We start from the raw sequence: 27,762 nt of genomic DNA, 5'->3' as shown, positions 1-27,762 counted from the left end.
TAGAGACATAACAAGGCAGTAATCCTCTCCGAGCATTACAGACAAACAGGCTAAGAAGATGAGCGAGGCCTAACGTGATGTCCGCTGGGTGTTCTTCTTAGTAACCTGCAGTGTGTGTTCTACGGATACATCAAGTACAGGCACGTTAAGACGCAGTACAAGCTAAATAATAGCGCTGACCTACTGTTATAACATCCTGTCCTTCCTGCCGTATTTGCTACAGCATCAATACGACATTTACTCGGATGGCTAATGCGCTTACCGGACAGTTCGTCGGGTTCCAGCCCGCTTTCGGTGTCGAGTCCGCAGATCACAAAATAATCTGCGAACCGGCAGGAACCGGAGCTGAAGCCGGTGGTCATTTTGAGACTGGTCCGGTGGTACCCTTATCCCCTCAACAGGGAGCATATTAAAGGAACTCGGAGAAGTGATTTCTCTCTGCCATCACGGATGCTACGTTACTGCGAAGCTCGAAAACCAGCACCGATACCGAGTTGACCTGTCCTGCCCACAGCAACTGTAACGACACATCCGGCCGCGACCCTTCACAATAAAACGTCGTAGCTACAACTTTCAACGAACACGGAAGTTTGAGCTTGAACCAAACTGCAAAAATCATTCGTCAAAATGCTGCCGTGCCCTAAACTTTCGCTTAATCTTCGATGTTTTATCTGTGCGTACCTTAAAAAAAAAAAAAAACCTGGAAAACGTCTACACAAAATAAATATAATGAGTATATATGTATATATAAAAATAATACGTTATATATATTGATATATAACATTGTATCATAATAAACCCTTATATAAATACATACATAAATCTGGTAGTGAGAAAAAAAAACAATAAAATCAGACATACCGTACAATATTTTACGATATAATGATTATTTGAAGATTAAATGGAACACAGTAAAATTCTAGATGAAAAATATTACGCATGATTTATAGTTAATATACACACAACTTCTTCTTCTTCTTTCTTCGTCGTTTAAGAAAAAATACACACACACACACACACACACACACACACACACACACACACACATTTGTATGACTGATGACATTTTGACATTCTTTTTATTTTTATCAATGGTCATATGATAGAACAAAACAGTTCCCTACTTAAATGTTTGTGTCCACGCAGAACAATCAATTCTACTGACAACGTCATACATTTTTAGTAACTGAGAACAGTTGTTGTCTTATTTTTTAAAGAAATTTTCATTACTTCCGGGTGTATTATCTGGCTTTACACATCCATAGAAATCAGAGCGTTGCAGTCGAAATGCATTGTGGTCCGTCAACAGCACCACCACAGCTGTAGTCTTCAGCTCTCAGTACATGAAGTACCACCAGACTGACAGCTTTGGTGCATGAACCCGACAGGAATCGTTCTTTAACTGCTCAGCAGCCAGGGTGGACCCATAATCTCTGTACGTGTTCCGTCCTCTTCTCCTCAGCGCTTTGTTTTGAGGAAATGAATCAGTGGTTGTTTGTTTATTTCTAGAGAGACACCTGAATTTGACCCCCTGGTTTTCATGTGATGTAAAGGGCTTTCATTGGCCTTACATACAAAATACAGAGTGTGTGTGTGAGCGCAGTGTAAAGGTATAAATGAGAACACATGTACACAGAGACCTGTGCTTGAATGTAACACTGATTATTAAATACAGTAAATTTGATCAAAATTTTTTCATTTATCATCATTGTTTTCACTTTGTGATGAGTTAACAGGCTGGACTGGTGAGCTCACACGTTTTAAAATCCACATCAGTTATCACTGTGGTCACTTCTTTAGGTTTTACTAATGAATTAGGTGTAAAGCTCCACCATTAACGTATATTTTAAGTACTGACAGGGCAGCACGTCCTGTAAACGGGTGAATGTCATGTTATCCCAACAGACCACAGCTTGGCAGAAATGCTGCAATATCACCACCTGGTGGCAGTAAAGCCTCCCTCTCGACCACACTATGACCTTAATATTTATTTTCTGGGAATCCCCAAGTTTTGAAAGAATCACATGAATTTTGTATTTATCATTTATAACTCAATGTTGCTCCACAAAAAGCTATAACACTGTGATCGCAGTTCCTGCTGCAGCATGACACATGTGCTCTTCACAGATAATTCTCCAAACTAAATCACTTTGTGTAAAGATAATTTTAATGATTCAATAAATATAAAAAAAAAACATAAATTTGATTAGATAGGACAGAAATTTGCAATCTGTAAACACTTCATACTGCAATACATTACTGCTCAGTACAAAATAATACTGCTTCTTGAAATGTTAGCAGAGGTTACACAAGAATGATCTGACTATGTCTTTGATAGGTTGCAGGACAAAATAAACAGCAATAATATGTCCAATTTGAATATATGTTAAGTGTTAGGTTTAGAATAGGTTTAGGTTTAAATATTTTAGGAAACAGAGGGAAAAAAATCAAGTCAAATCTATCATCTTGGCAGATTTAGTACTGTATTATGGAGAACTTCACAGATGTTTAAATAGTAAGACAAAAAAACAAAAACAAAAACATTTTTAGGACCAGTTTATAGCACTTACCACTTGACATAACCACCTTAGAGGAGGCATCTTCCAAAACAACAATCAGGTGTATAAATGCAGCTCTCTCATAAACCAGTAAGACCAGTAAAAACCAACCCAACAGTACTCGACTGAAGCAGCTTTGCGTCCTGTTACAAAAAACAGGAGAACATAAAATGCTCAGACATCAGCTCAAATGTCACATCAATTGACAGTAAACCTATTGAATGATAAGACATTAAATTAAAAATGTTAAATCTCAAAATGTCTCAAATCTTCTGCCTCTACAAATGTGCAATTTTAAGAGATTAGAGAAAAGTTGCCTGCACGTACATTCACTGCATCCACGTCTCTGACAAACGTTCAGAAAGTTTTTAAGCAGCAATAAGTTACCTTGGTACACAGGCCAAAAAAAAAAAAAAAAATCTAAATGATTATCTAAAAAAATTTGTAGCACAGGACATAATCAGCCATTGCAAACAATTTAAAGAACACAAAACAGCAACATAAATCAGGCATCGTAACACATGTACACATTTCTCCTGGTGAAGAATGGAAGCAGTACAAAGAAAGGTAAGGCTTGGATACCTCAGTCCGTTGGCAGCCGCATTGAGGGCACTGGTGTATCATCTATGTCCAGCTCTATACTGGAATAGCAAACTATATCATAGGGTAGAGATGGACACATAATCTGTGTGCACACCGACCTTTGCATTACACACTTAGAGCACCCATCCTGGATTTATCAAACTCACAAGCCAAGATGATTCTGTCTGGCTTTTCACTAACGTTTCTGGGCTGCATGCATCTTACCAGACATTAATAAGTTGTGTTGTGAGAAAATATGACACCAGCTTCATCTGTTCTTTACAAGTTACAGTGCAAAAAGCTGCTTCAGGCAACTAATATAGACAGAAATGGGTGAAAATAAAAGGGGCTATTGTATGGCAGTGGATACAGGCACCTTTCAAGGAAGAACATGGAAACTCACCCACATGTCATCACAAGATGCATTTACTAACATCAGTCATTACAGTTTTCTTTTCCGAAGTTTCGTCTTTTCTTCGCACTGCACATCTTCGCCAAGGCAAGGTCCAGGTATCAAAACGCATTTGTTAAAAACTAAAACCCACTTTCAACAGTAGAGTGACAGTTATTGCTGTGGTGGTGCACTTCATTAGGGTTGAAAAAGCATGACACAAGCATGTTAAAATAAATAATATAAAGAGAGTGGAACTTAAAGGACCAGTGTGGAGGATTTAGTGGCATCTAGTGGTGAGGTTGCAGCTTGCAACCAGCTGAATACTCCTCCCTTACCAAGTGTGTCGGAGAACCTACAGTGACAGTGAAACTCATGAAAGGCCCTCTGTGGAGCCAGTGTTTGGTCTTCCCGTTCTGGGCTACTGTAGAAACATGGCAGTGCAACATGGTGGACTCTGGACAAGGAGCCGCTCCCCCAGTAGATATAAAGAGCTCATTCTAAGGTCATGAAAACACATTAATTCTTATTTTCAGGTCATTATACACTAATGAAAACCAGATTCAATTTCTGCCAATAGATGGCCCAAATCCTACACACTGGACCCTTAAAGGTGCTACAAACAGGTTGTAGTAACTGATATGCTACTGCCAAAGAAAAAGAAATGGGAAAAAAGGTTTTCCAGTTATTTAAAAAATGAATGCTGCAAGTGGTTTCATACAGAAAACTGTTTCTAGCAAAAGAGAAATAGTTTTCTCCATGAAAGGAGGGCCATATGGAACAACTGGGATCTGAATTTTAAAAAAGAAAAATCCAAGTATCAGATTGTTTTACTTCAATATCCTACAAGTAGCACCTTTAAATGTCCGTCAAGAATCGCACAATAATGAGCAGTGCCTTAAATAAAAACAAAAAACCCAGACGCTCTTATTTACAAGACGAGCCACAATGAACAACATAATTCACAGAAACCAAAAAAAAAAAAACATGTGCCGGCAGCAGCCAGTTTATACCTCATCAGGAACAACCCACCACTGCATGCGTTTTGTGGTCAATGAGTTGCTTGTTTAACCAGTGGGCAGAGACTCTCCCACCAGCAGAAAACCAGCAGCTGTGTATGAGACTGAGGCAGAGCAACTTGAGTGACAGCTGCATGTTCCTGAGCCGAGGGAAGGGGACGTTGGGATCAGCCAGCAGATGAGGTGCTGAGGTGTTGCGCGTTCTACTCTAGTTTCTTCTGCAGCTTTTTCTGGAAGCAGACGGGCAATATGGAGAGCACAGCGAGTACACCGAGCACAGCCAGAGAGTTCCAGGACACGGCCTCGCCGGCTGTGGTCAGTTTGTACAGTGTTGTGCCAGCGTTGATTGCTACAAAGGATGGCGGGGCCACTCCTGTGAAGGAGCCAGGTTAAATACAGGTGAGTCAGTGAACAACCAATGACAGCAAAATAAAACACAAAAGAAGGGATTGATCGTCTTACCAAGAAAGGTGCCAATGAAGAAAACCCCCAAAGGCACATTGATGACAGGTGAGGTGATGTTGATGAACCAGTTAGGAAGAAAGGGGGTGATCCTCAGGAAGATGATGTAATTGATTAAATGATCTCTATGTTTGTCAACCTGCCAGCAAAAAGTCACGAGCAGAATGTTTCTTAAGTCATATGGCCTGAATCACCAGTTTATTAGTGACACTGGTGCAAAATACTGTGATCCAATACAACAGCTCTGCAATACATCTTATCTGTGAAGTTCATACCGATCCGTTTTTATTGACGCTGCATTAGAGAACTATTGATTTAACTCTGTGGTTGATGTTGAAGCACAGAAAACTGTCTCAATGTAGTGCTATAGCCCTACGACACAACACCACCATTAACTATGGCATCATGTAATACACTGCATCAGTACATCTGTAATATATTCTTTGGTAAAACCGACTAAATAATTCCTTTAAATCTGAATTAACTGCAGTCATACAGTGCCAATAAAAACTGAACAATGTAAGCATCATGATTTACTGCATTATTTTTGTTTTGGAATACAATAGACTGCTCAGGCCTTTATTATATATGATTAATATAAAAGAAAAAAAACACTGAAAAGTGCTTTTAAAAATAAAACTTCAATACACAGTACATTTTCCATGAAGGCTTTTACCTGCTGTGACCATTTCTGTGCTCTTTCTGAGAGATACTTGTAAACCATGGGTCTGCCCACCAGATATGACAGCATATAGCAAAAGGAAGCACCCAGACCAGAGCACTGCAAGCAAAAGAGAAAAGACATGATGACTGACTGACGCATACGATGAGGAAGAGACAACCACAGTCCTAATTTTTGTGCACATTTGTTTTCAATCACACATTTCATACTGTTCTTCCTTACTCACCAAGCAGACTAAGAACAGAGCCAAGGGGAAAGGGTAAAGATACCCAGACAGGATGCTGAGAAAGATCGATCCAGGGATTGCAAATGTCTGGAGGCTGACAAAAGTGTCAAGGCAAAAACATACACTACAGACAGACGCATGCTCAATCAAATATGTGAACAATAATCATCATGAATACATGAAAAGCATATTACTTTTTCTGTTGAGTGAGAAAGAAATACAAAGAAGAGATGGAAACAGTATTTCCCTGAATGGTTTAGTACTTCTCCAGCCAGTTTGATTCTACTGTCAGTACTCACGGACTGGTCGATTAAACTGATTATTTGGTTATCTTTGGTCTGGAATTTGAGTAGCTTACCATTAGACTGTCGACACACCCCAGCCAACACTCACGTTTGTTTTGTTTTTTTTACAGGAGATAAGGCACAACTATGTAAGAAATGCTGATGGAGGACTCCATCAGAAAACTACTGAAAGAAGCTCCAGTCAGGGCTTGTCCTGGTGGCACCTAAACATCAAGAACCTGAAGCTGATTCATTCTTTTGGCCCTGGAAATCAGCTTAGCTGCTCACAAAAGAGTTGGTAAAATACTGACCTCAGTTAACAACAAACTGTTAAGTGAACTGTTGCTACAAACTACCATTACAACCCACACTGCATGTAAAGGCCCACATTTCTGAAAATATTCACAATAGGAAACAAAGTTGAGACACATTTTCTCGAAAGGTGCATATGTTTTCTCAAAGGATACAAAACATATGTTGCGAAGTAGGCCACCAACACTTGGGTGTAATATGTGTCTTTGTATTTGGATAGCACAGTTCCCAAAGCTTTGGCATCATCCATGTCTTTAGGGATCTTGATTTTCTCCATTTCATCACTAAAAAAAAGGACATACAGTTCAGTCACGTATATTTCACACTAACACTTCCTATTCGTTTTCATCATAATACAACCCTTTAGGACAATTTCCAACCTGGCTTCAACATATACTAAGCAGGGGCTTTGGTGTTTGCTTTGTGCTGCCTCTGCTCAATATCAGTGAATGATGTAGTTCTTGACAGGTTTAGAAGCTTTGTAAGTAGACTGAACTGCACATGAATGATTTCATTTTTATGTGTCAACCTACAAATGATTCTTGATTTCTTAATAAATCCCTTTAAAGGGTGCCATAACCCAGTGGTTAAAACGTGGTCCCCTCCTGCTCTTTGCATTGGAAAATTACAGAATTTATTGTTTCAGCCATTGCACACTGCTATAGATGTCATTCAGTCCCAATTGTTATTCAAAACTGCCTCTGTCAGTGCAATGAAACAGAGATTTCTACATTTTAACCAATGTTACCATGATAGCATGCACATACCAAAGCTTGATTGCTCAAAAGTTTTTACCAAAATCAGTAGCTCAGTTTGACCTTTTCAGGTATAGAAATACTGCCAAACTTAGGCATCTCATGCAACCTAAGGATCTACAGAAAGCCACCCCTCCACTATTGTTATGTCTTAGTCTCATTTGGTGCCTTTTCCTGTCTCAGCCAGTCTGCACTAGCTTGACTCAGAGAAGTCTAGACCTCTGCCACAAGACTCCAAACAACAACACTGCACTGGACTGCTAGGGTCTTTGTTTGGTGACTTTTTAACGTCAAGATTTACTTAAATGATTTACTTTTTTTAACCAACAAGACATTATATAGGTCACTACAGTTCATACTGAAACAATCAAACTATCAACAAACTCTGTATCCACTGTGCTGTGTACAAATCCTTTTGTGAGAGCTCAAAAATGTATTTTACATCTTAAATGTGAACTTAAACACTGATTGGTTTGTTTTAAATAATAACCAAAAGTTTTTTGTGAATACAAAAGAAGTCTAATTTCCAGGGATGAACATTGTACCTCCCCACATTTAACCAATTGTAATGATCTATAAAACAACTTACTCAGGAAGCTCTGGGAAGTTCCTGTAGACCAGGTACATGACTGAGGCAGCGCAGGTGAAGATAGAGACCAGAATCAGCAGAGACATGCGTGCTGAGCCCCCAGCAGCATGCTGAGCCTCTGTGGACAGAGAAAACGAGTTATTAAGCAGATAAAGGAATAGGTTACAATAAAAACAGACAGAATAGCTACCTTTGGGCTTTGTGTAATCTGCTTTTGAGTTTTGCATCACTTCCTCAAGCCCCTGCAGGGAACTGAGTCTCACCTGAGACAGACTCTTGCTGTTGCCGAGACAGTCTATTAAATCATGCTTTCCATAAACACTTCACGGAAAGAGATAACTGTAATGTTAATTTCAGGTTCAGCTAAAATTTAGGGTTTCTAGCTTTTTTAAACTGACTACAGCACTGTAGAGATATACCAGAAATAAAACCAGAAGCCTGAAGCAAATTATGAAAAACAAACTACTACTACTAACTAACACTGGAGAAAACCTGCACAACAATGGCAAACTACTTCCTTTCAAACCAAATGCAAAAAATATGACATGCCAAGAAACACCTTTCAATTATCTACAACTGAAGCACTTGATATTATCAAAATACAAAGTTAATGCCTGACCCACCCTTGACAAACACTGAAAACCTAGCAAATACATATCTAACTTGAGGGGTTGAATATCCTTACTTTAGGGGATTTTAGGAGTCAACACAAGAATAATGGTACTTGTACTTTACACCAGTATTTTGTATTCATGCCACGTTACAACTGCATTGCTCTAAATTTCGGGAAGTATTTTACTTCCCCCCACTCCAGCTTAATTTGTAGAGAGACAAGCAGCTTCACTTGTTATATAAACTCAAGTTACTAGTCACTTGACAAATGAAGAGTTTTCGTACGTGACATATGATGAACTTTTTTAAAATATGAAGCATTGCTATGGACTTAACTGTGTAACCGCATTTACAATTGTTAAATGTTTCCTACTCATTAACAGATCTGCGGTAACACAGGAATAATTAAATACATAACAGTATAACACTTTCATAGCAGGTCCTGCAGTATTTTCACAGTGTTGTAACGTTATTGTCACTTTTACCTGAGTAACGTTAGAGGACCTGAGTATCCCCACCACTGGTCATTGGACAGTCTTTGTTAATTAAATGTCTAGCTAGCTAAAAGCAGTAAGATTTGAGATTTCGCTCTCTTCTGAACACTCAGTGTGATTAACGTTACATCATACTACTTCACTAACACTCGCTAGGAGGGTTTATGGTGTATTTTATCTACTTCAGCAGAACAGCGTTGTGTTTTAATAATTAGCTGTGGCGTTGCTAAGCTAGCCATCGAAGTCGGCTAATGTTCGATAGCTGGCAGCCACCGGCTAACATTAGCTCCCGTTCTGCCATCCGCGCTGACCGTTGAGGTCAGTTGCGGCAGAAGTGACGCTGCCATGTCGTTATTACTTCATCTATCCGTATCGCCTTAAAGTATTTCCTCTCTTCTGCTTTACATTCAGGTGAATAGTTAGACAACACGGCCAGAACCCACCTTTCAGTCCCTGTGAATCACTAGCATTCGCCTTCACCTCCTCCTGTGCCGAGGACAAGCCGTCGGTCTCTCGTCTTTCTCTCCGCTTTTTGGCCATTTTCTGAGATAATGTTGAAATCAGCCGGGGCACTGACGACGCGTGTGACAGCAGCAGCCGACGGTTGGAGCGACACCGGTGAGGTGACAGCTTGCTGACACGTTACACTGAGTGACCTTTTACCTTCACACCCAGCTGGAAACCATCCCCAACAGCGCCCCCAGCAGGAGCAGGACAGCGACGACATGACCTCTGATGCTCGGACCCTGTAATACAGCACGTTACGTTTCATATGAAGTGGAGACTTAAGAGCTGCCTCTTGAGCTTTTTCTGGTGTTTCCGGTGTTCACATGTTGGATGAACGTTGCTCAACTCCACTTATGTGACAGCATCAGCCACTGTCTTATTTTACTTTGCATATTAAGCTTTTACATACAAAGATGGGTGCGTAATATATGACAGCGTAACAGTGGTTATGGTTAAGTCAACTTCCATCAATTACAACATTAAAATGCTTCTTACATGTTAATGCATCTGTAATAGTCATGCAGTGATGCAACATATGATAATATAATTGACAGAAATATTCTGCTGCATAATGCTCATAAGAGATTTCAGAGTGTTTATTTATATTGAGGATTTTTACACAGTTGTTTTGCTGCTTTTGCTCCAGTAAAAGATCTAAATACACCAAAGGCATGTTTATACATAGTATCCAAATTCCGGACAGGTCAGTGGGACACTGTTCACTTTGTCTTACAAAGTCAATCTCTGGAAACTAGACATTTCATTTTAATGAGTACGAGTCAGTCATAAACACCGCATATCCTATGTGTTTGACAGGAAGGTACAGTAAAACAGGGAAACTTAAATGTGTATTAACAGTAGCCTGACCTTAATCTTATTCTGTTTCTTATTGTGTATGCACAATAAATTAATATGTAATTTATATGTAAATCTCCTTCCAAAGATAAGGAAAGGACAACCTCTGAAAGAATCCAGAAATTCTATAAATTCCTGAAATCAGACTTTCCATGGACAACATATTGATCTGGTAGTTAAGGCCAGACTTTTTCAAACTGACTTCAGTTCAAATTCTTCCTTTTAAAGTTTATAGTTCCTACATTTATGAGAGGTTTGCTTGGAACATTTTGATCCTTTTATAATAGATATGCCATAACGTGCCTTCCGTAATTATCATTATTTTATTTTATTTTTATTTTTTTATGATGCATTATTCAACAATTGATCCACCAAAAAGGATAATATTTAACAAAAGTGATCCTCAGTTGCTCAATGGTGACAGAGGTCAGAGGTCTACAAATTGGTAGACATAACAATTATTATAATCTGTAATATTTTCTAATATAGCTGAAGATGAATTTATGTCAGTAATGTTTGTAACAAGTTCTATATTTTTGATTCTAATCAGATGAGAAACACACAAAATACCAGTTTATCATATACAACTGAAAGTCCTCAGTTACTGCTCTTGTGTGAATACACGTAAAATGTCTAAAATAAGCCCTTGATTAATTGAAGACTGAAAATGAAAAAAGCCAAAATTATTATTATCTTTTCTGGAGTGAAAGTAACCAGTAGGGGGGTCACCTTCCCTATCTCTTTGAATCACTGTACATCACACGAGTGGGTTCTACGAAAGTAATACTGGAAACTATAACTCCCATAAGGCAGCTGTCACCACCGGATGTTCGTGTTGCACAAATTTGGCGCTGATCTATCCGGGTACTTCATTCACTGCTTCCTTTCGCGCCGGGTAACCGGAGAGCCGTGCGTCCATGTGCGCAGTGACTGGGAATTGATAGACCTCTGAAATATTAAAATCCGAGCCGTAAACAGAGTTTTAATAATGGATCCCGAGTCTTTGGTCGAGGCCCTTCGGGGAACGATGGACCCCAATCTGCGGGAGGCCGCGGAGAGACAGCTGAACGAGGTAAAAGTTTAGATTAGCCATTAATTGTGATGAGGTTGTGGCGCGGTCTCGGATCGGGCCTCGGCCGTTCACAACATCAAGATGGTGCTTTCACGCAGACTGGGCTGTGCTACCGTTACCTTGAGATCAAGACTTAAATCCCAGCGTTCGGCAAGAGTAGTAATTCACACAAACTCACTCTTATCACAAATGTACCGTAAGAGCCAACGGCATGATTTGAGTGGCGTTGTTCTTTTTCGATGACACACTCGTGCCAGTAACCAACGTCAACGTTAGCTTCATCTTGAGCCAGCTGTGTCGCTAATGCTAAACAAGCTAACCGTTAACGTCCTAATTGTTAGCTCGTCACACACAGTTTCGGCTCGGTTTTGACTCATTTCAGAGTTGACACGACACAAGAATAACAAGGCTGGTGTGTTAGACGACGAGTGACGCTCAGTGAATGTGGAGCATATGCTAGTTTGCGTATGAAATAGCGGGACACTGATTCCTAGCCGTGTATCTTACATCAGCTAGCTAAGTTTGCTACTTGTTGGATGAGCTGCCGTTGCTCTGCTACATAGCTGCTGCTCACGTGTCACTGTGACAAACCCTGAAGTAATGACATTCTGTAACAACTGAATAAGATTTACAACAGACAGCTCTCCAGCGGTTGTTTGCTGTAATCACATCTGATATACGACCGGTGACTTTAATGCTTCTTCGTAAATATATCATAAAATTGAGTTTTCCGTTAGCCGAGTTTCATGTGAGCTAACGGTAACTGACTTAGCAGCGGTGGTGGAGGCAGCAGTCGAACTCTATGGTTTAAGAAGTTGTCTTGTCTCCCCTCAACGGTGTGGCTTCTCACTAAACTTTGTGTGAGCAACCTTTTTGTTTTCTCCCAGCTAAATAATATAAGCTGTGGAAATTAGGTGTCAGAAAGAGATTTAATGGCTAAGACTGATACTGAACAGAATGTATTTGACTTACGTTCTAACGTGAGGCCATGTAGTTTGATGGTTCTTGATTCTGTCTTAGAGAAATAAATGGACACTGTCCTACGTGAAACCTTCAAGGAATGATTCCAAATAATTTCTTCCAGATCATGTTTGAAGCTCACTGATTCAGGTTGATTTCCTGTGTTGTTAAATGCATGCAGAGATGAGGCCTTCAGTTGTTTTGATGCCGAGTTTGTCTGTGTGAGACAACTGGCATTGGACAGTCTAGTCATAATGCAGCGATTGAGCTCCACCATGTTTGTGCATCTCTGCCCCTGTAAGTCACTGACTGTTAAAATGAGATGGAATGGAAAACAGTAAGTTACCATGAGCTATGTATTTTCTTTTTTATACTCAAGTGGTGGTTAATGTGCTCATTGTTTTCTGCCCCAGTAGATTTTTGCTGGTGCAAGAGGCTTTATTTATTTATTATTTTATATCATTTTATTTTATTTTTTAAATCTGGGACAGTGTTCTTACATAGCTGCTTGGACATTTTTGAGTTGTGTTCAGAACAGAAACTCATGTCTTCTGGAGGAGGATGGAGGAAACCTGCTGGAGTGCATAGTTTCTAAATACAGTGCTTTGCTTAGTCATAAACTCTGACTCTGATTCTCATGGACAATTGCCCGATAAGAATTGACTAAGGATTTACAAAATGCTTTAATATATTACATGAGCTTTTACAAATATATGTTCACATCAGAGCTGCATTGTGGTTGAAAGCACATATAGAAATACTGTTGTTGTTGGAACTCTGCATACCCGCATGGTGTCTGGAATCAGCCCTATAGTTACTACTGACTGACCAGCCAGATGTAAACATCTGCTACACGATATCAGTCATCCCCATAATTTTTCAGTACTAGTTCAACGACCATCCTGATACAGATGTTGTGGAGGAGGCAGTGACCTAGAGACATATGGGCTGTAACCTGACTTTAGTCACTTCACCACTTAATTGTTTCAGATCAGAGCATTGACTTGAATTTGTAATCCCGTGGTATTGACCTAAAAGACCTGCGCTGTTGTGGGTCGCAGCTGGTTAATGTGAGCATCTGTGTTTATGGGAATAGTTGATTTGAGCAATTCACTGATGTCATATCACACTACACTTGTACTTTTCTGACAGCTTTTCAGGAGTTGTGACGTAAGCCGATATTTTAAAAATGGTTGAGCCCTTCTTTGTTTTGTAAACATGATGCAAAAATCCAGCAAAGCACAAAATTATACTACAGTTTTAAAAAGGCAACAGTGCAACATCTGTTTTTATCATCAGTCGCTTAGCATCAGTTTCTCTGACTTAAAGCACCTGAATGGCAAACATATTGTGTACTCAACTTGCCATGTCAAAAATACAACCCTTCATGGTTTCACGCAACAAACTTCTTCATACAAAATGGCATGAAAAATTTGAGATTTCAGATGTTTCAGTGTGTATCTGGTTTACATTCAGCTCTTTTTTTTTGTTTAAATTCTGATTTCCAGGGTCACACCCAGGTAAACTTTGTGTCCACTCTGCTGCGTGTCACCATGTCTGATCAGCTGGATCTGCCTGTCAGGCAAGCAGGTGAGTCTAAACTTTAACATGTGAAAATGGTTCTAATGTTGGCAAAAGATGATGTTTTCTAAAGTTAGAACATAAAATCAGGTCTGCACACATTAATGTCTTCTCTCTGAGAGAATTGCTGTCTGCCGTTTGCCTAAGGACTTTGCAGTCAACTGATTTGTACACTCAGAGATGGGTGACGGATGAATTTAAAAGCTGAGGTGGAGATTTAACACAAACAGGTTCGAGTGCTGGATGTGTGCTGGTAAAACCTGTGGGTAGGAAAAAATAAACATGGAAAGTAAAAGCTGTTCTCCAAAACAGTCCAAAAGCAAATACACAGGTTTGTTAACACTTTAACACATTTATCATTGTGTTAAATTAAAGTGGTAAGTGTATTTTCTGCCTTTTTGGATAAGACCTTAAGTTGTCTTTTTTCTATTTTCAGTGTTGCTGTTTTGTGTCTTCATGAGTAGTGTTTTAAAGAAATCTTAGGACACACAGTCCATGCTTTTTTTCCCCCCATTTGTATCAACCGGAGCCATATAAGGTTACCGAAACACTCTGGCACTGTTACCGCTCTATCCTACTCCAATTTTGTCAGATTGCATTCTATGAGAAACAGACTCGATATTCTCCATGATCCCAAGTTTAATAGTTCACTTATATAATAGTTTCAAAAAGATAATTTAGTGATAATACATGATTCACACTAGTGTTTTTGTGAAGTTTAAGTGCCACGCTGAAGTGCAGTGGACACGTGGAGTTGGTTAAATATAGCTTGTTTTGCTTTAGTCCAATGCTGCACTCTGAGGAAGGTGTCAGTGGTGGGGAAAAAATCAATGTTCAAAGTTAAAATCTTGAACTAAGTCGTTGGAGAAAGTGAACAGATAGTGTCTGAATCATTGTGTTTCCACCTCCCAAGTATTCCTAGCTGTACTAGCGAATTAAGATGTTATAGGGCTGTGCTTTAGTGCAATAAATTACTTTTCCAGCTGTAGGAAAAATGTCTGACAGTGTTTAGAGCAGAGGAGCGGAGGAACAGCTCCTCCAGACGGCACAGAAGCTGTCACAAGTGAGGCTGATTACAAACGTACATCGTCTTAATTTGTTGTATTGGCACTTGGGCCGGTCGGATTCTTATTCATTTAGTTCCCGTCTGGCTCGATGTTGGTAGGCAGCCCAACATAATGCTGTCTTTTTTTTTGGTCTAGAAACAGTCTTTTTGCTTCTTTTATGATCATTTTATTTGGTCGACAGTTATTTCATCAATTTCAGTGACTGGATTTTGATAAAATGCAGTAAAATTTGTTTCCTAACAGACTGTCTCTGGACAGCATGATTGAATGTGGGTTTGAGTTGTATTTCAATCAGTATTGGCAGCGTGTTTCAGTATGTGATGAGTTTTTGAAATCTCTGCTTCTCAGATTTCTGCTGCCAATCATATAAAGGAAAAGGAAATTTTGTGTGTGGTGGTCAAAGCATTGAAAAATGACTGCTGTCAACAATTGTTGGCACGTTGCTGAGGAGTTTTTCAATGTCATGTCATTTATGCTTTGAGGACCACAACTGAAATTCCTTTCACCTCTGCTGTATTTGTGTGGTTGCAGGAAGAAGCTTCACTTTGAAAAATCATCATAGCTGTACCTCCTTGGTGGTGCCAATCTTATTTTTAATTTTTAATGTACGATTATCTGAACTTTATGAATAGATTCGAGTGCTCGCTGTTGATTTTTGTGGTTTAACAAAACCCCACAAGTGGTTGCATACTTGAGCTCATTGGTTGTGTAATTTTGTTGGCCCAGCAGAGTATGTGATTTTAAAAAGACACTGAAGTAATTTTAGATGGTTAATCCACAACTGCCTCAGTTGCCGCAAATTTAAGATATTCCTGTTTTTGGACCAGAGCCACAGTTTACTGAAGTTGACATACAGAAAGAAATTGTGAGGCTTGGTTGGTATGTATGTGGTGTGTTTGCAATCATTTATTAAGATGGCAGCCATTTCATTCGGCTAGACATTTTCAAGAAGCAATTTAGGTCCCGTCCATGAATCTAATTGATATTACGGATTCTTACTGGCTTGATGTGGAGTTTGGTGCTTACAGGCGGAGGGGGAAGGGGGTTTATGCTCCGTCAGCATTGATAGGCTGGATTATGATTGCCTCGCCAGTGGTGTAGACATTTGTGTCAGCAGTCTGATGTCTGCCTCCCAGGCCTCGCTCCTCCGCGCCCTCAGATGCCTCTCCCCCTGCGAGCCACAGAACTCAGAGTGGGGCCCCACATTGTAGATGTGAACCCAGCTGACACCCATGTGCCACATTCAAAACTACTGAACTGCAGATGGAAGAATTGATTCCTGCGGCTTAGGCTTTCGCTGGTTCTGAATTTACTGTGTCGTACACAGCCGTCATGATGTAAACCCAGTCAATATAATAGGAGCACATTTGGGAGTTACATGAGGCTGTACACCAACTGAATTAATTTAATAACCATGCATAGTAGTTTAGTGACTTTGAAACACTCTATAAAGCAAATTTGGGGGCTTAGGGCTGAATGTCTCTGATTATGCAGTGAAGTATCAGGTCCTTTTTTCTTGGCCAGAGGATTATTAGGATGATTTTGCAAACTTCAAATATAATTAATACAGAAATAAAACAATATTCACTGATGCATTTAGGTATCTGGATCACAACATTTTCTAGTTTAGCATCTCAAACTAATTTAAATGTACACGTTTTTTAATCGTGCAAACAAATCAACTGAAGCCCTGATTTGCTTTTAGCTGAGGTGCACCTCACACGACAGTTCCATGGCTGTGTGCTCGGTCATGTGACTTGCTCCACCTTGTATAGCTTGATGGTTTCATTGATAAGCTATTTGATTAAACAATAGGGGTTGGTGATGTGGGGAAAAAACGCTGAAGGTTTTTGGTTTTTTTTCTCTCTCTAGGTGTGATTTACCTTAAGAACATGATAACTCAGCACTGGAGTGATGGAGACGGTTCAGCCACAGAGACGTCTGTCAATAACATCCCCGAGGAGGACAGGCAGTTCATTCGAGACAACATAGTGGAGGCCATCATCCACTCCCCCGAGCGCATCAGGTAACCACACGGCCTGCTGGCTGAGTAGAGCGGGTGATTTGGAAAGCTCCTCTCAATCTATAACTGCCCTTTTGAACTTGTCAGGGTCCAGTTGACAACATGTATCCACCACATGATCAAGCATGACTACCCCGGCAAGTGGACAACCATCGTGGACAAGATTGGTTTCTATTTGCAGTCAGACAACAGTGCAGGATGGTTGGGCATCTTGCTCTGCCTTTACCAGCTTGTCAAAAACTATGAGTAAGTCAGAGTTCTCAGTCTCCATTTTGTCTTGTGTTATAACACATGACATGGGGTTAACTTTGTGCTCGTGTGGCTGATGTGAAACCTGTGTGTGAAACAGATATAAGAAACCAGAAGAGCGTCAACCTTTGGTGGCTGCCATGCACATCTTCATGCCCATGTTGAAAGAACGCTTCATCCAGCTGCTCCCTGACCACTCCAGTGACTCTGTCCTCATACAGAAACAGATCTTCAAAATCCTCTATGCCCTCTTCCAGGTAATGTCACAGCACCTAACATCCGCTTGTTAACCAGGGTCTTCTTTCTCTCGTTGGTTTTGGATAGATTCAGTTTGTTGCCATTTTCTTTCCTTTTTTAAAAAAAAGGACAAAATAGTGGTAACCTTCATTATATTTTCAAAACTTTTTACCTTTTTTTATTGAGCTAAACATCTGCTCTAATTAGAGTAAGAAAAAAAACTAACTTTCTTGTTTGTCTCCACAGTACAACCTGCCCCTGGAACTCATCAACAGACAGAACCTGACAGAATGGATGGAGATCCTGAAGACCGTAGTGGACAGAGATGTGCCTCCGGTAAGGAGACAAGATAAATGCATATTGCATACTACTGCCAATCACTCCTGACACATGTGCACATTTAATTTCTCCACAAGCTGAGTGTTTAATTTGGTGCATGGTCTGTGCAGGAGACGATGCAGATAGATGAGGATGAGCGGCCCGAGCTGCCATGGTGGAAGTGTAAGAAGTGGGCCCTTCACATCTTGGCCCGGCTGTTTGAGAGGTAAAAAATCCAATAATTGCTCCCTTAATTTGATAAATAAATCCTACAGATATGTTTCACAATAACATTCACTACATTAAACCATCTTTTCAGATATGGAAGCCCAGGAAACACAACCAAAGAGTACACAGAGTTTGCTGAACTTTTCCTCAAGGAATATGCAGTTCCTGCCCAGCAGGTAAGAACTTTACAAGGTGTTATGTCAGCAGCAGTTCCTCAGTGAGACTGAACGGTGCGTTGACTGGAGTGCAACTCAACAAACATGAGGAATTTCTTTGTACATTTGTCTACTAGGTGCTGCTGAAAGTCTTATACCAGTACAAGGAAAAGCAATACGTGGCTCCCAGAGTACTCCAGCAGACGCTCAACTACATCAACCAGGGCATAGCACATGCTCTGACATGGAGGAACCTCAAACCACACATCCAGGTATAAATGCAACACGTGAACATCCAGTAAGCGTTTCACAGCACTGTAGTATATGGCAAGTAACAAGGTGAAACGATGGACCGATAGTCACTGTTCAATGCATTAAGCTACAGCACTCCCGAACAGCATGAGTTCAGCCAACAGATGAAAGAAACGATACTTTGCGAAAAACAGTTCCCCCCTCCCTGATTGTGACTTGTCATCTTGTTTTTCAGGGCATCATTCAGGATGTGGTTTTCCCCCTCATGTGTTACACAGACAGTGATGAGGAACTGTGGCAGGAGGATCCATACGAGTACATCCGCATGAAGTTCGGTGAGCGTCAAAAGTCGGTGCCTATACTGTAAAAGGAATCCCACGCATCAGTGATAACTAACCCTGTATTTGACCTTGGTTGTCCCCTTCAGACGTGTTCGAGGACTTCATCTCGCCAACAACAGCAGCCCAGACACTTCTGTTCACTGCCTGCAACAAGAGGAAAGAAGTGAGTTCAAACAATTTAGTCGTTTATTTCTTTGAATCTTATTTTCCCCTAATGGAAAACTAAAACAGATCATGCCTCTGTGCCTGCAACTCATATTTAATAAGGCCTAATCCAGTATGTTGTTCTTGCTCTGTTCAGGTTCTGCAAAAGACGATGGGCTTCTGCTACCAGAATCTCACTGATCCCGCCTCTGACCCCAGGAAAAAGGACGGTGCCCTCCACATGATTGGCTCTTTGGCTGAAATCTTGCTGAAGGTTAATAGCTCTCACTTGGCTTGTTTGCCTACTTCTCTGACCAATTCTGTTTTCTGCACACAGATTTAAAAAACAACAACAACAACAACAGAAAAAGCCTTGTGATTCCATTCAGAGCAGAACAGGTCTTAAACATTTTTCTAACATGGTGCAGCAAATGGGATTTTCATCGCATCTTCTGTTTTTTACCATGGCTGCCCTCATGAGCATTCAGTTGTAAAATCTGTCCTCTGAAGAGATGATCTTTTTTTAATTTGTCATATGTTTGGTCCAAATATTCAAGCACTGATACTGTTGAGTCATTGTGAACAATTTAGCCTCTTTCTAGAAAGTATTTAACAAGCTATAGATTAATTAGTTAAACTTGGCTTAACTGACGGTTTTCATTCCTTTGTCTCCACAGAAAAAAATTTACAAGGACCAGATGGAGTTCATGCTGCAGAATCACGTCTTCCCCCTGTTCCGCAGTGAACTGGGCTACATGAGAGCCAGAGTAAGTGATCATTTCAGAACAGGCAGGGCTAAGACTCATGTGTTTACACCGCTGAATAAAGTGACTTTGAGTTAACACAAGCTTGTCATTTAATGAGTTCTGCCACATTTCCTCCACCTGTCTTCGCACAGGCCTGCTGGGTGCTGCATTACTTCTGTGAGGTGAAGTTCAAAAGTGACCAGAACCTGCAGACGGCTCTTGAGCTGACCCGCCTTTGTCTTATCAATGATAATGAGATGCCAGTTAAGGTGGAGGCTGCCATTGCCCTGCAGGTTCTTATCAGCAACCAGGAGAAGGGTGAGCGAGTGACGTCGTGCAGCTCGTGTTTCACTGACTGCACTTAATGTTTTTGGGGGGTTCTTTCGTGTCGTTTAGTAGTTTTCGTTGAGTGTCTAAATTGTGTGTTGTGTTCTTTAGCCAAAGAATACATCACCCCCTTCATCCGGCCAGTGATGCAGGCACTCCTACACATCGTCAGGGAGACGGAGAATGATGACCTCACCAATGTCATACAGAAAATGATCTGTGAATACAGCGAGGAGGTCACTCCAATTGCGGTGGAGATGACACAGCATTTGGTAAGTACAATCAGTAGAGAGGTAACATGGTAATATTTCACAACATCTCTGTGCTGTAAATGAAACTCCAATGTGTAAAAGTCGTAGAATTCAAAAAAGATCTGTACTGCTAGGCTTCACTGAGATGCAGCGCGGGCAGCCAAGATAAGTCACTCAGAGTAATCCAAAAAAGAAACGATGGTCTGATTTTACCCAAAAATGGCAGCTTCATATCCAAGATAAGGTACCAGAATGAAAATTTTGTCACCAAATTGCCAGAAAACATTTGCTTCCCTTCTCTTTAGCCATCAGAAGTTTGTACAAACTTGCAGTCTGTACTCTTTACAAGTATAGCTGTAGTTTGGACGAATCTCTATATTGCTTTTAAGAGGAAGCAGCCATCAGATATAGTTGCTTTTTACCTCTTTCTTGTATTTAATGACGTGGCGAAAAGAAATCCGACTTCCAGCCTGGCGGTGAAATGTATGAATACATTAAGTCCACAGGCACAATCATAACGGCCTCTTTGTTCTCTTTTTGACAGGCTATGACGTTCAACCAGGTGATTCAGACGGGACCTGATGAGGAGGGAGGGGATGACAAGGCCGTGACGGCTATGGGCATCCTCAACACCATTGACACATTGTTAAGTGTGGTGGAGGACCACAAAGAGGTTAGCAGTGTAGCCACTAAGCATGCTGCACACACGCACACACGCACACTCGCACACTCCTGGCTGATCACTCATCTCCGTGCCACTTCATGTGCAGAAGCAGCTCTGGTCTGCTGTAGCGTTCCTGCCAACACACTTCAGCCACCCACCAACTCCTGGGAACACGCTCTGTTCTCACCGCGTTCAAAATGACTCAGAGGCTGAGGCAGACGCTAGAAATAGTGCAGGGGCACGCTGCCACCATGTCTGCCGAAACATAGGACTGCTGGTGCTCCAAGCCAAGAAGCCGTTGGATTTGACCAGGCGTTGCTTTTACACCGAGGATTTTTCGATTGCATAACAGTTCAGTAGTTTATGTTTCAGCAATCCTCGGTTTACGTCACCTCTACAAAGAACTGGAATTATTTTTATTTGACCGGTGAAACGCGACCTGTTCAGTTGGTCTAGATAGGACAAGTGACATTTCAGGACTGAGTCATCAGGTACAAGGGAAAAACAGCGATGAAGAGGTGCTTATCCTTGTTGTTTCTAAATAATTTGACTCAAAATATTCATTTACTCATTCACTAAAATCATTGTTCGGTCCACACATCACGCTGTTTGGTCAGTATAGTGGGCACAAATAATAGGCAGCCTGTTTTAAAACCTGGATTTTTCCTTTTGCATTCAAATTTCTCTTTTTTAGTATATACTGAGGCATTCAGTTCAATTTGGTTATGATTGTTATGATCTTTATTTATAGAGCACTTTTCAAAACTGCATTACAATGTGCTTCACATAGGCAGCAAAATAAACCGGGTCATAAACCATCAGGTCTTAAAGCTGCAGTAGGTAAGATGGAGAAGAGAGCAGACTTAGCCTGATAATTTGAACCAACACAAGTTCCACGTCACTGCACTCATACCCTGCCTCCAAGCCCCTCCTCCCTGCGGCGTCTGCCGTGACAATCAGTAACGTTAGCCATAGCATCTGAAACAAGCTAACTCTACCCAGCCGCTACATCTTAGTTGCTAATATACCATATGCGCTGTGGAGTGTTACTGTAACAATCACCATATTAGCTTTCTGGTTGTTTGTTGTCTTAGCCGTACATGCTGTTGTTGGCAGCGGCGGTTTGGGCAGTTTCTCTCTGCGGGTGGCTGTTGCTCCGCCATAGCTTTCACTCGCCTCCTGACGCCGCTCACAGAGCTGTTTGACTGAGCGGCAGCCAGCAGCATGAGTGGAGGGAGGGGGTGGTTCGCAGCGTGTGTGAGTAGTGATTGACAGATGTCAGACACTCCCTCAGACGCTCCTCTGGCTCTGATTGGTTGTTTTGTGTTGGGCGCGGTGGATTCTTGCAAACCACAGTAGGAGCAGTAGCTGTTTTGTTTTTTTGTTCACAGATTACATGTTTCATGTACTGCTGTCTGGGCATAGGGACCGTTTTAGCAAATATGACAAAAAATTTCTTTTATACAAGCTACCTACTGCAGCTTTAAAAGAAAACGGATAAAAAATACAAAAACTGGTCAACAAAAATATTATAACTGCTCTAAAACTGTTTTGTGTGACCTCCTTCAATGATAGAACTCCAGATAAGTGCTGAGTAAAATACAAAAGTTACAGATTTCTTCCAGATTTTATTCTGTTGATTAAATCCTCATTGCCTTGAACCATTGTGTTGTTTCAGATTACCCAGCAGCTGGAAGGCATCTGCCTGCAGGTGATTGGCACTGTGCTGCAGCAACATGTACTGGGTAAGCAGGTCTGATCTTTCCTGTATGTCCACATCCCTCCTGCATGTTGTCTGTCTGTTAAGCCTAAGAGATGACCTATTGATAATAAACAGACCTGTACTTTCAGTACTCACCTTCCTCTCTCCTTTTTTCCCATTTGTTTTTCTTTTTTCCAGAGTTCTATGAGGAGATCCTGTCCTTGGCTCACAGCCTGACCTGCCAGCAGGTGTCACCACAGATGTGGCAGCTCCTTCCACTGGTATATGAAGTCTTCCAGCAGGATGGATTTGACTACTTCACAGGTAGGTGTTTGACTGAGAACCGGTGCTTGGATTCATGTTAGAATGCTTCGTTGGTTTCTGTGAGCTACAAAGATTTAAAACCACTCTAACAGCCAATATCCTGAGCACAGAGAGAAAAAGTGGGCATTTGTTTTGCTGTAAATTCAGCTGTGTGAAAATGAAATGTGTCTGTTTCAGATATGATGCCTCTTCTTCACAACTACGTCACAGTCGACACAGATACTCTGCTATCTGACACCAAATACCTGGAGATCATCTATAGCATGTGCAAGAAGGTAAAATGGTGCAGCTGATCATGCTTGTTGTGAGAGACTGTAGTCCCACATTCCTCCTGCATGTTGTCTGTCTGTTCCTGCTCCGTGATTTGGGAGGTTTACCTGACCGTGCCACCCCACACAGGTCCTGACAGGTGATCCAGGAGAGGACCCAGAGTGCCATGCAGCCAAGCTACTGGAGGTGATCATTCTGCAGTGCAAAGGTCGTGGCATTGACCAGGTCAGTATCACAAATCCGATTAAACCTCAAACTGGCAAGATGAAGAGGAAGGATAGTAGAGGGAAGCACATCTACAGGATTCATTCACTCCTGGATTTAAAATAATTCATCTAATTTTAAGGTGGTATACACTATGCTTGATTGAAGATGAACTTGCTGTTGTTGCAGGTGGTGCCCTTGTTTGTGGCTGCTGCATTGGAGCGTTTGACACGGGAGGTGAAGACCAGCGAGCTGCGGACTATGTGTCTGCAGGTGGCCATCGCTGCACTTTACTACAGCCCCCCTCTTCTCCTCAACACTTTAGAGAATCTACGCTTTCCAAACAACACGGAGCCCATCACTAACCACTTCATAACCCAGTGGCTCAAAGATGTCGACTGCTTCCTTGGGTAAGAGTTTCATGAGTATCTCAGCAGATTACCACGACAGTGTACCTCGTCCTGACTGCTAAATCACAGAATGAATGACTTGAGCCTGGTTCTGACCAACTTTTTTTTTTTTTTTTTTTACCCCCCACAGCCTCCACGACAGGAAGATGTGCATTCTCGGACTTTGTGCTCTCATTGACCTTGAGCACAGGCCCCAGGCTGTCAACCAGGTGGCTGGACAGCTTCTTCCCGCAGCCATCCTACTGTTCAACGGCCTCAAGAGGGCGTATGCCTGTCGAGCAGAGCATGAGAACGACGATGATGACGACGATGAAGACGGGGAAGACGAGGACGACAACGGTAATGCACAAGTGTTTGTTGTACTCTGTGCTGCATTGGCCAAGCTGTGTGTTACATGATGTTGAAAGGTGTTTCCTCACCTCTTTGGATGAATGTAGCTGAGCTGGGCAGTGACGAGGACGACATCGACGAGGAGGGCCAGGAGTACCTGGAGATGCTGGCGAAGCAGGCGGGAGAGGACGGAGATGATGAAGACTGGGAGGAGGACGATGCTGAGGAGACGGCACTTGAGGGCTACACTACAGCTGTAGATGACGAGGACAACTTAGTGGACGAGTATCAGATCTTCAAAGCCATACTACAGAGTAAGATGACGAGCTGATGATGGAGAGCTTGTGTTTATTTCTCCTGCAAATCAAAATGAACTGGTTCAGTAACACATTGTGTCCATGTTGTACGTCAGTCAGTGACTTTAATCTGACTTTACTGTGATGCAGATATCCAGACCCGTGACCCAGCATGGTACCAGGCACTAACACAGGCCCTCGATGAGGAACAGGGCAAACACCTTCAGGACATTGGCACACTTGCAGACCAGAGACGGGCAGCACATGGTGAGCACCAGCTGAGACCCTACCCCGACATTCTAATGCAGTGCTGATGCAGCACTTCAGTCTGTCAATAAAGCAGTTTTTTTTACATGCTTTGATTGTACACTCATACTGTTTATGATGCTTTTCATCCATACATTTGCTTGGAATTAAAAAAAACTTAAGTACTCATAGCCTCTGCTTAATGACACAACAGTGCACACTGAAATCTGCCGCTGTTGTGCCTTTTTTTTTTTTTGCCAGAAAAACAGGAGTCTGGGATGATTTCAAAAATCACATTTCTCGCCTCATAAAAGAAAAAATTGTATTTTATGATCCTAGTTTGATAGTAAAATGTCAGTATACTGTGGAGCTCTGTGCCTGCATGGCTCCTGGTGCTTGTGAATCAAAGTGGTGGTTTAAGGACTTACTGGGAACTGTTTTTTCGCTGCATGTGGTCTCCCATCTTTCTCTCCCTTCATTTCCTGTTTTCCTTGAATAATAAATGAATAAAATACCCCAAAAAGCGTTGATCACACTGGTTGGCAGTAGAATAGGCTCTGCCAGAATCAGGTGTGGTGTGGATGTTTTGTAGTGTGAGGGGTGAAGAACAAAACTAGAGAGGAATGTGTGTTGGGAATACCTTGTTTCCAGTTAAGGTAAGAGGTTTTACACACTCTGCCTCGTCTTAAAATTAAGCACCTACGTCCTGAGTCATTCTTTAGATGATGATGCAGGGAAAAATAAAAAAAAAAACATTTAAAAGCTTTATTCTCCAAAGACAACATTAAATTTATCTTGGACTTCCTGACGGTTAAGGTGACCAACCTTTAGGGTGTGGTCTACCACCATCTGTGTAGTAAATGAACAGTGAGCAACAGTAAACCTTCAGGAAACAAGTTAATGTGTGACTTCTAAGCACTGTTGCTTATCATCTAATTACAGAATCCAAGATGATCGAGAAACACGGCGGGTACAAGTTCACAGCGCCAGTGGTGCCATCTACTTTCAACTTTGGAGGCACTGCTCCAGGAATGAATTGAGTCATCCGTTCTACTTTTTATTACTCTGTGACTGATTGTAGTGAAGTGAAAAAAAAAAAAGCTTGTGTTGTTCCCTTAAGTAGTGGTTCAAGAACTGGTTCTTCTCAGTCATTCTTCAATCTGTCAAATGGGAAATAGCACCAGAAGATGTGGGAAAGCAACCAAAATGCAACCAATGGCTGGGGAAAACAAACCAAGAACTTGAGCACGATGCAAGAGAAGAAGCTCTGAACAACGTTGTCTTCTGGAGCCCAGTGTGGAGGGGATACCCCGACGGCAACTCTTTCGGTTTTTTTCCCACTTAAACAAAATTGGGGGATTAACAGTTACAAATTGATAATGGGACTAAATATTTCATTATCACTGTTGTGGCGAAACGGCCGTATTATGATTATACCTCTGGTAGTGGTGATATCTGCGTTATTTTCTGCATAAGCAAACCCTCATGTTTATGCACACACAAGCCAAGGTTATTGATTTTTCAAGTAGCCTTGAAAAAAACAGAGGCATTTGTAAGGTGTTAACAGCTGTATTCATATGTAGCATATTGGATACTTCATAGCACTATGTGATGCCTGATCTCTGTAAATTAATGACTAGCACTTTCATATTGTTCAGGTCTCCTAGCCTTCTGTATCAGACTGCAAATTTTTTAAATTGAAGACTATTTAAAATGAAAACAGCTGTAACTTTGTTACTTTGCAAGCGACTTATGTAATGGCTGGTTGTCACGCATCTGGATACAGAGTGGATCGGTGGGCAACTTGGAAACATTCATTTCAGGAAAAAAGAGAATGCTCTTGGTGTTCCGTATGGCTACAGGACATGTGTTTTTGAGCACTGAAAGTACAATTGAATACATCATTGAAGCATGTACAATTGGACTTGTCGTGAAGGTCTCAAGCTTTTGGTTGGTGTATGGATGAACCATCTATATATACAACAACATATTAAAAAAGCTAAGGGAAGTCATGACCTCGAGTGTTTCCTTATGCAGGCGCACCTCTTCTCCCGCTTTATTGATTTCTAAGTGTTCAGTGAATGAGCTTCACTTTTTCCAGGTGATGGATTGTGACAATGTGTTGGATTTGTACACGCCTGACGACAAGCTTTGGCAGCTTGGGAGCAATATTCAGTCACTGGTCAGATAAGCACCCCAGTGAGTTGTCCAGCTGGGATACAGCAAACACTGCAGCATAGAGCAGTTTGACTAAGGCCCAAATCAAAGCTGGAGAGGCGTTTAACATAAAGACACAGGCCTAATTTATTCCACATACGTGTGTCAAGGTCCTGGTATTGTCCATGTTGGCCTAGCTTGGACGCTTGAGTAAAATGGAGCCACTGTTAATGTCATCAGCAGCACATGTACTTTTCATGCCCTGACAGCTCAAAAGGTCCATTACCAAACACTGTCAGCTGACATGGGGCCTTAAAGTGGGATGTAAGTTCACGGCTGTCAAGTATCACTTTAAGGCCTTCATTCTTTCCTTTTTGGTCTTATAATCTGTGTGTTTCTCAGGTAATGGTTTGATCACGTTGCCACACAGCAGATCTAGTGTTGGAGCACAGACCGCTTGTATACATTACCTGGAGAATGGGAGGAACAGGTTAATGGAGGCCTGCCGGCTCATGTTTGCTCTGGGCCCCTGTGTGACTTCAATCTGGCTCCCAAAGTGTTTGACTTGGGCTGATTAAGGATCAAATTCAGTTTCCTGCACGTCAAAATTAAACCCTGTCAGGAGTTAAATGGAAGTTTAAATGGTCAATTCAGCCAAATACACAGTACACCCTGCTGGCAGTTAGCATGTAGCACAGGTGGAATGTAAATAAGTACATTTACTTCAGTGCTTCAGTACACGTTTGAGGTACTTGTACTCCAGTCTTTTCTTGTCATGCCACTCTACTTCTACTCCACGACATTTCTGAGGGACTTATCAGACGTCTTTAGTTACTCGTGACTTGACAGATTATGCAGAGGTGGAAGAAGTACTCAGATC

General features: G+C 41.4%; 3 protein-coding genes across 7 annotated transcripts in view; 1 reads left to right on the top strand and 2 right to left on the bottom strand.

Moving 5' to 3' along the window:
* The window catches only part of dennd5a (DENN/MADD domain containing 5A), a 32,228-nt gene extending 31,730 nt beyond the window's left edge, over positions 1-498 (bottom strand). For all 5 annotated transcript variants that reach the window (XM_076728645.1, XM_076728679.1, XM_076728662.1 and 2 more), the window contains exon 1: positions 263-498. In XM_076728645.1, the coding sequence (XP_076584760.1) occupies positions 263-362 (100 nt within the window). In that variant the 5' untranslated portion in view covers positions 363-498. The remainder of the gene's footprint in view (positions 1-262) is intronic.
* A 2,043-nt stretch (positions 499-2,541) lies between these two features.
* tmem41b (transmembrane protein 41B) lies at positions 2,542-9,668 on the bottom strand. The gene is made up of 7 exons (XM_076728633.1): positions 9,410-9,668; positions 7,861-7,978; positions 6,672-6,800; positions 5,921-6,014; positions 5,689-5,793; positions 5,013-5,151; positions 2,542-4,923 (listed from the first exon to the last, which is right to left on the bottom strand). Exons 1-7 carry the CDS (start codon positions 9,504-9,506, stop codon positions 4,754-4,756), a joined length of 852 nt encoding a protein of 283 aa, XP_076584748.1. The 5' UTR covers positions 9,507-9,668; the 3' UTR covers positions 2,542-4,753.
* Positions 9,669-11,203: 1,535 nt separating this feature from the next.
* ipo7 (importin 7) lies at positions 11,204-26,740 on the top strand. Its single transcript, XM_076728622.1, has 25 exons — positions 11,204-11,400; positions 13,869-13,950; positions 16,881-17,034; positions 17,119-17,277; positions 17,381-17,537; positions 17,764-17,853; positions 17,967-18,061; positions 18,155-18,239; positions 18,356-18,490; positions 18,706-18,805; positions 18,898-18,974; positions 19,113-19,229; positions 19,633-19,722; positions 19,854-20,019; positions 20,140-20,300; positions 20,824-20,952; positions 22,622-22,688; positions 22,844-22,969; positions 23,147-23,244; positions 23,369-23,464; positions 23,633-23,853; positions 23,984-24,192; positions 24,291-24,497; positions 24,630-24,746; positions 25,668-26,740. The coding sequence occupies exons 1-25, from the start codon at positions 11,317-11,319 to the stop codon at positions 25,763-25,765; spliced, it is 3,120 nt and encodes a 1,039-aa protein (XP_076584737.1). The 5' UTR covers positions 11,204-11,316; the 3' UTR covers positions 25,766-26,740.
* Positions 26,741-27,762: the final 1,022 nt, after the last annotated feature.

This window comes from Chaetodon auriga, chromosome 1 (assembly GCF_051107435.1).
Source record: "Chaetodon auriga isolate fChaAug3 chromosome 1, fChaAug3.hap1, whole genome shotgun sequence".
NCBI lineage: Eukaryota > Metazoa > Chordata > Actinopteri > Chaetodontiformes > Chaetodontidae > Chaetodon > Chaetodon auriga.
Note: the sequence above shows the minus strand (reverse complement) of the source record. Positions and strands in the feature narration are given on the sequence as shown.

Bases quoted from the DNA above. Each gene is read 5' to 3' on its own strand.
- tmem41b (XM_076728633.1), bottom strand. From the start codon at position 9,506: ATGGCCAAAAAGCGGAGAGAAAGACGAGAGACCGACGGCTTGTCCTCG. The intron at 6,015-6,671 runs GTATCCTTTGAG...CACTTTTGTCAG, and splicing joins TACTTCGCAACATATGTTTT to CCTCCAGACATTTGCAATCC. The intron at 4,924-5,012 runs GTAAGACGATCA...GCTCCTTCACAG, and splicing joins CTTCATTGGCACCTTTCTTG to GAGTGGCCCCGCCATCCTTT.
- ipo7 (XM_076728622.1), top strand. From the start codon at position 11,317: ATGGATCCCGAGTCTTTGGTCGAGGCCCTTCGGGGAACGATGGACCCC. The intron at 18,491-18,705 runs GTATAAATGCAA...CTTGTTTTTCAG, and splicing joins ACCTCAAACCACACATCCAG to GGCATCATTCAGGATGTGGT. The intron at 24,193-24,290 runs GTAATGCACAAG...GGATGAATGTAG, and splicing joins GGAAGACGAGGACGACAACG to CTGAGCTGGGCAGTGACGAG.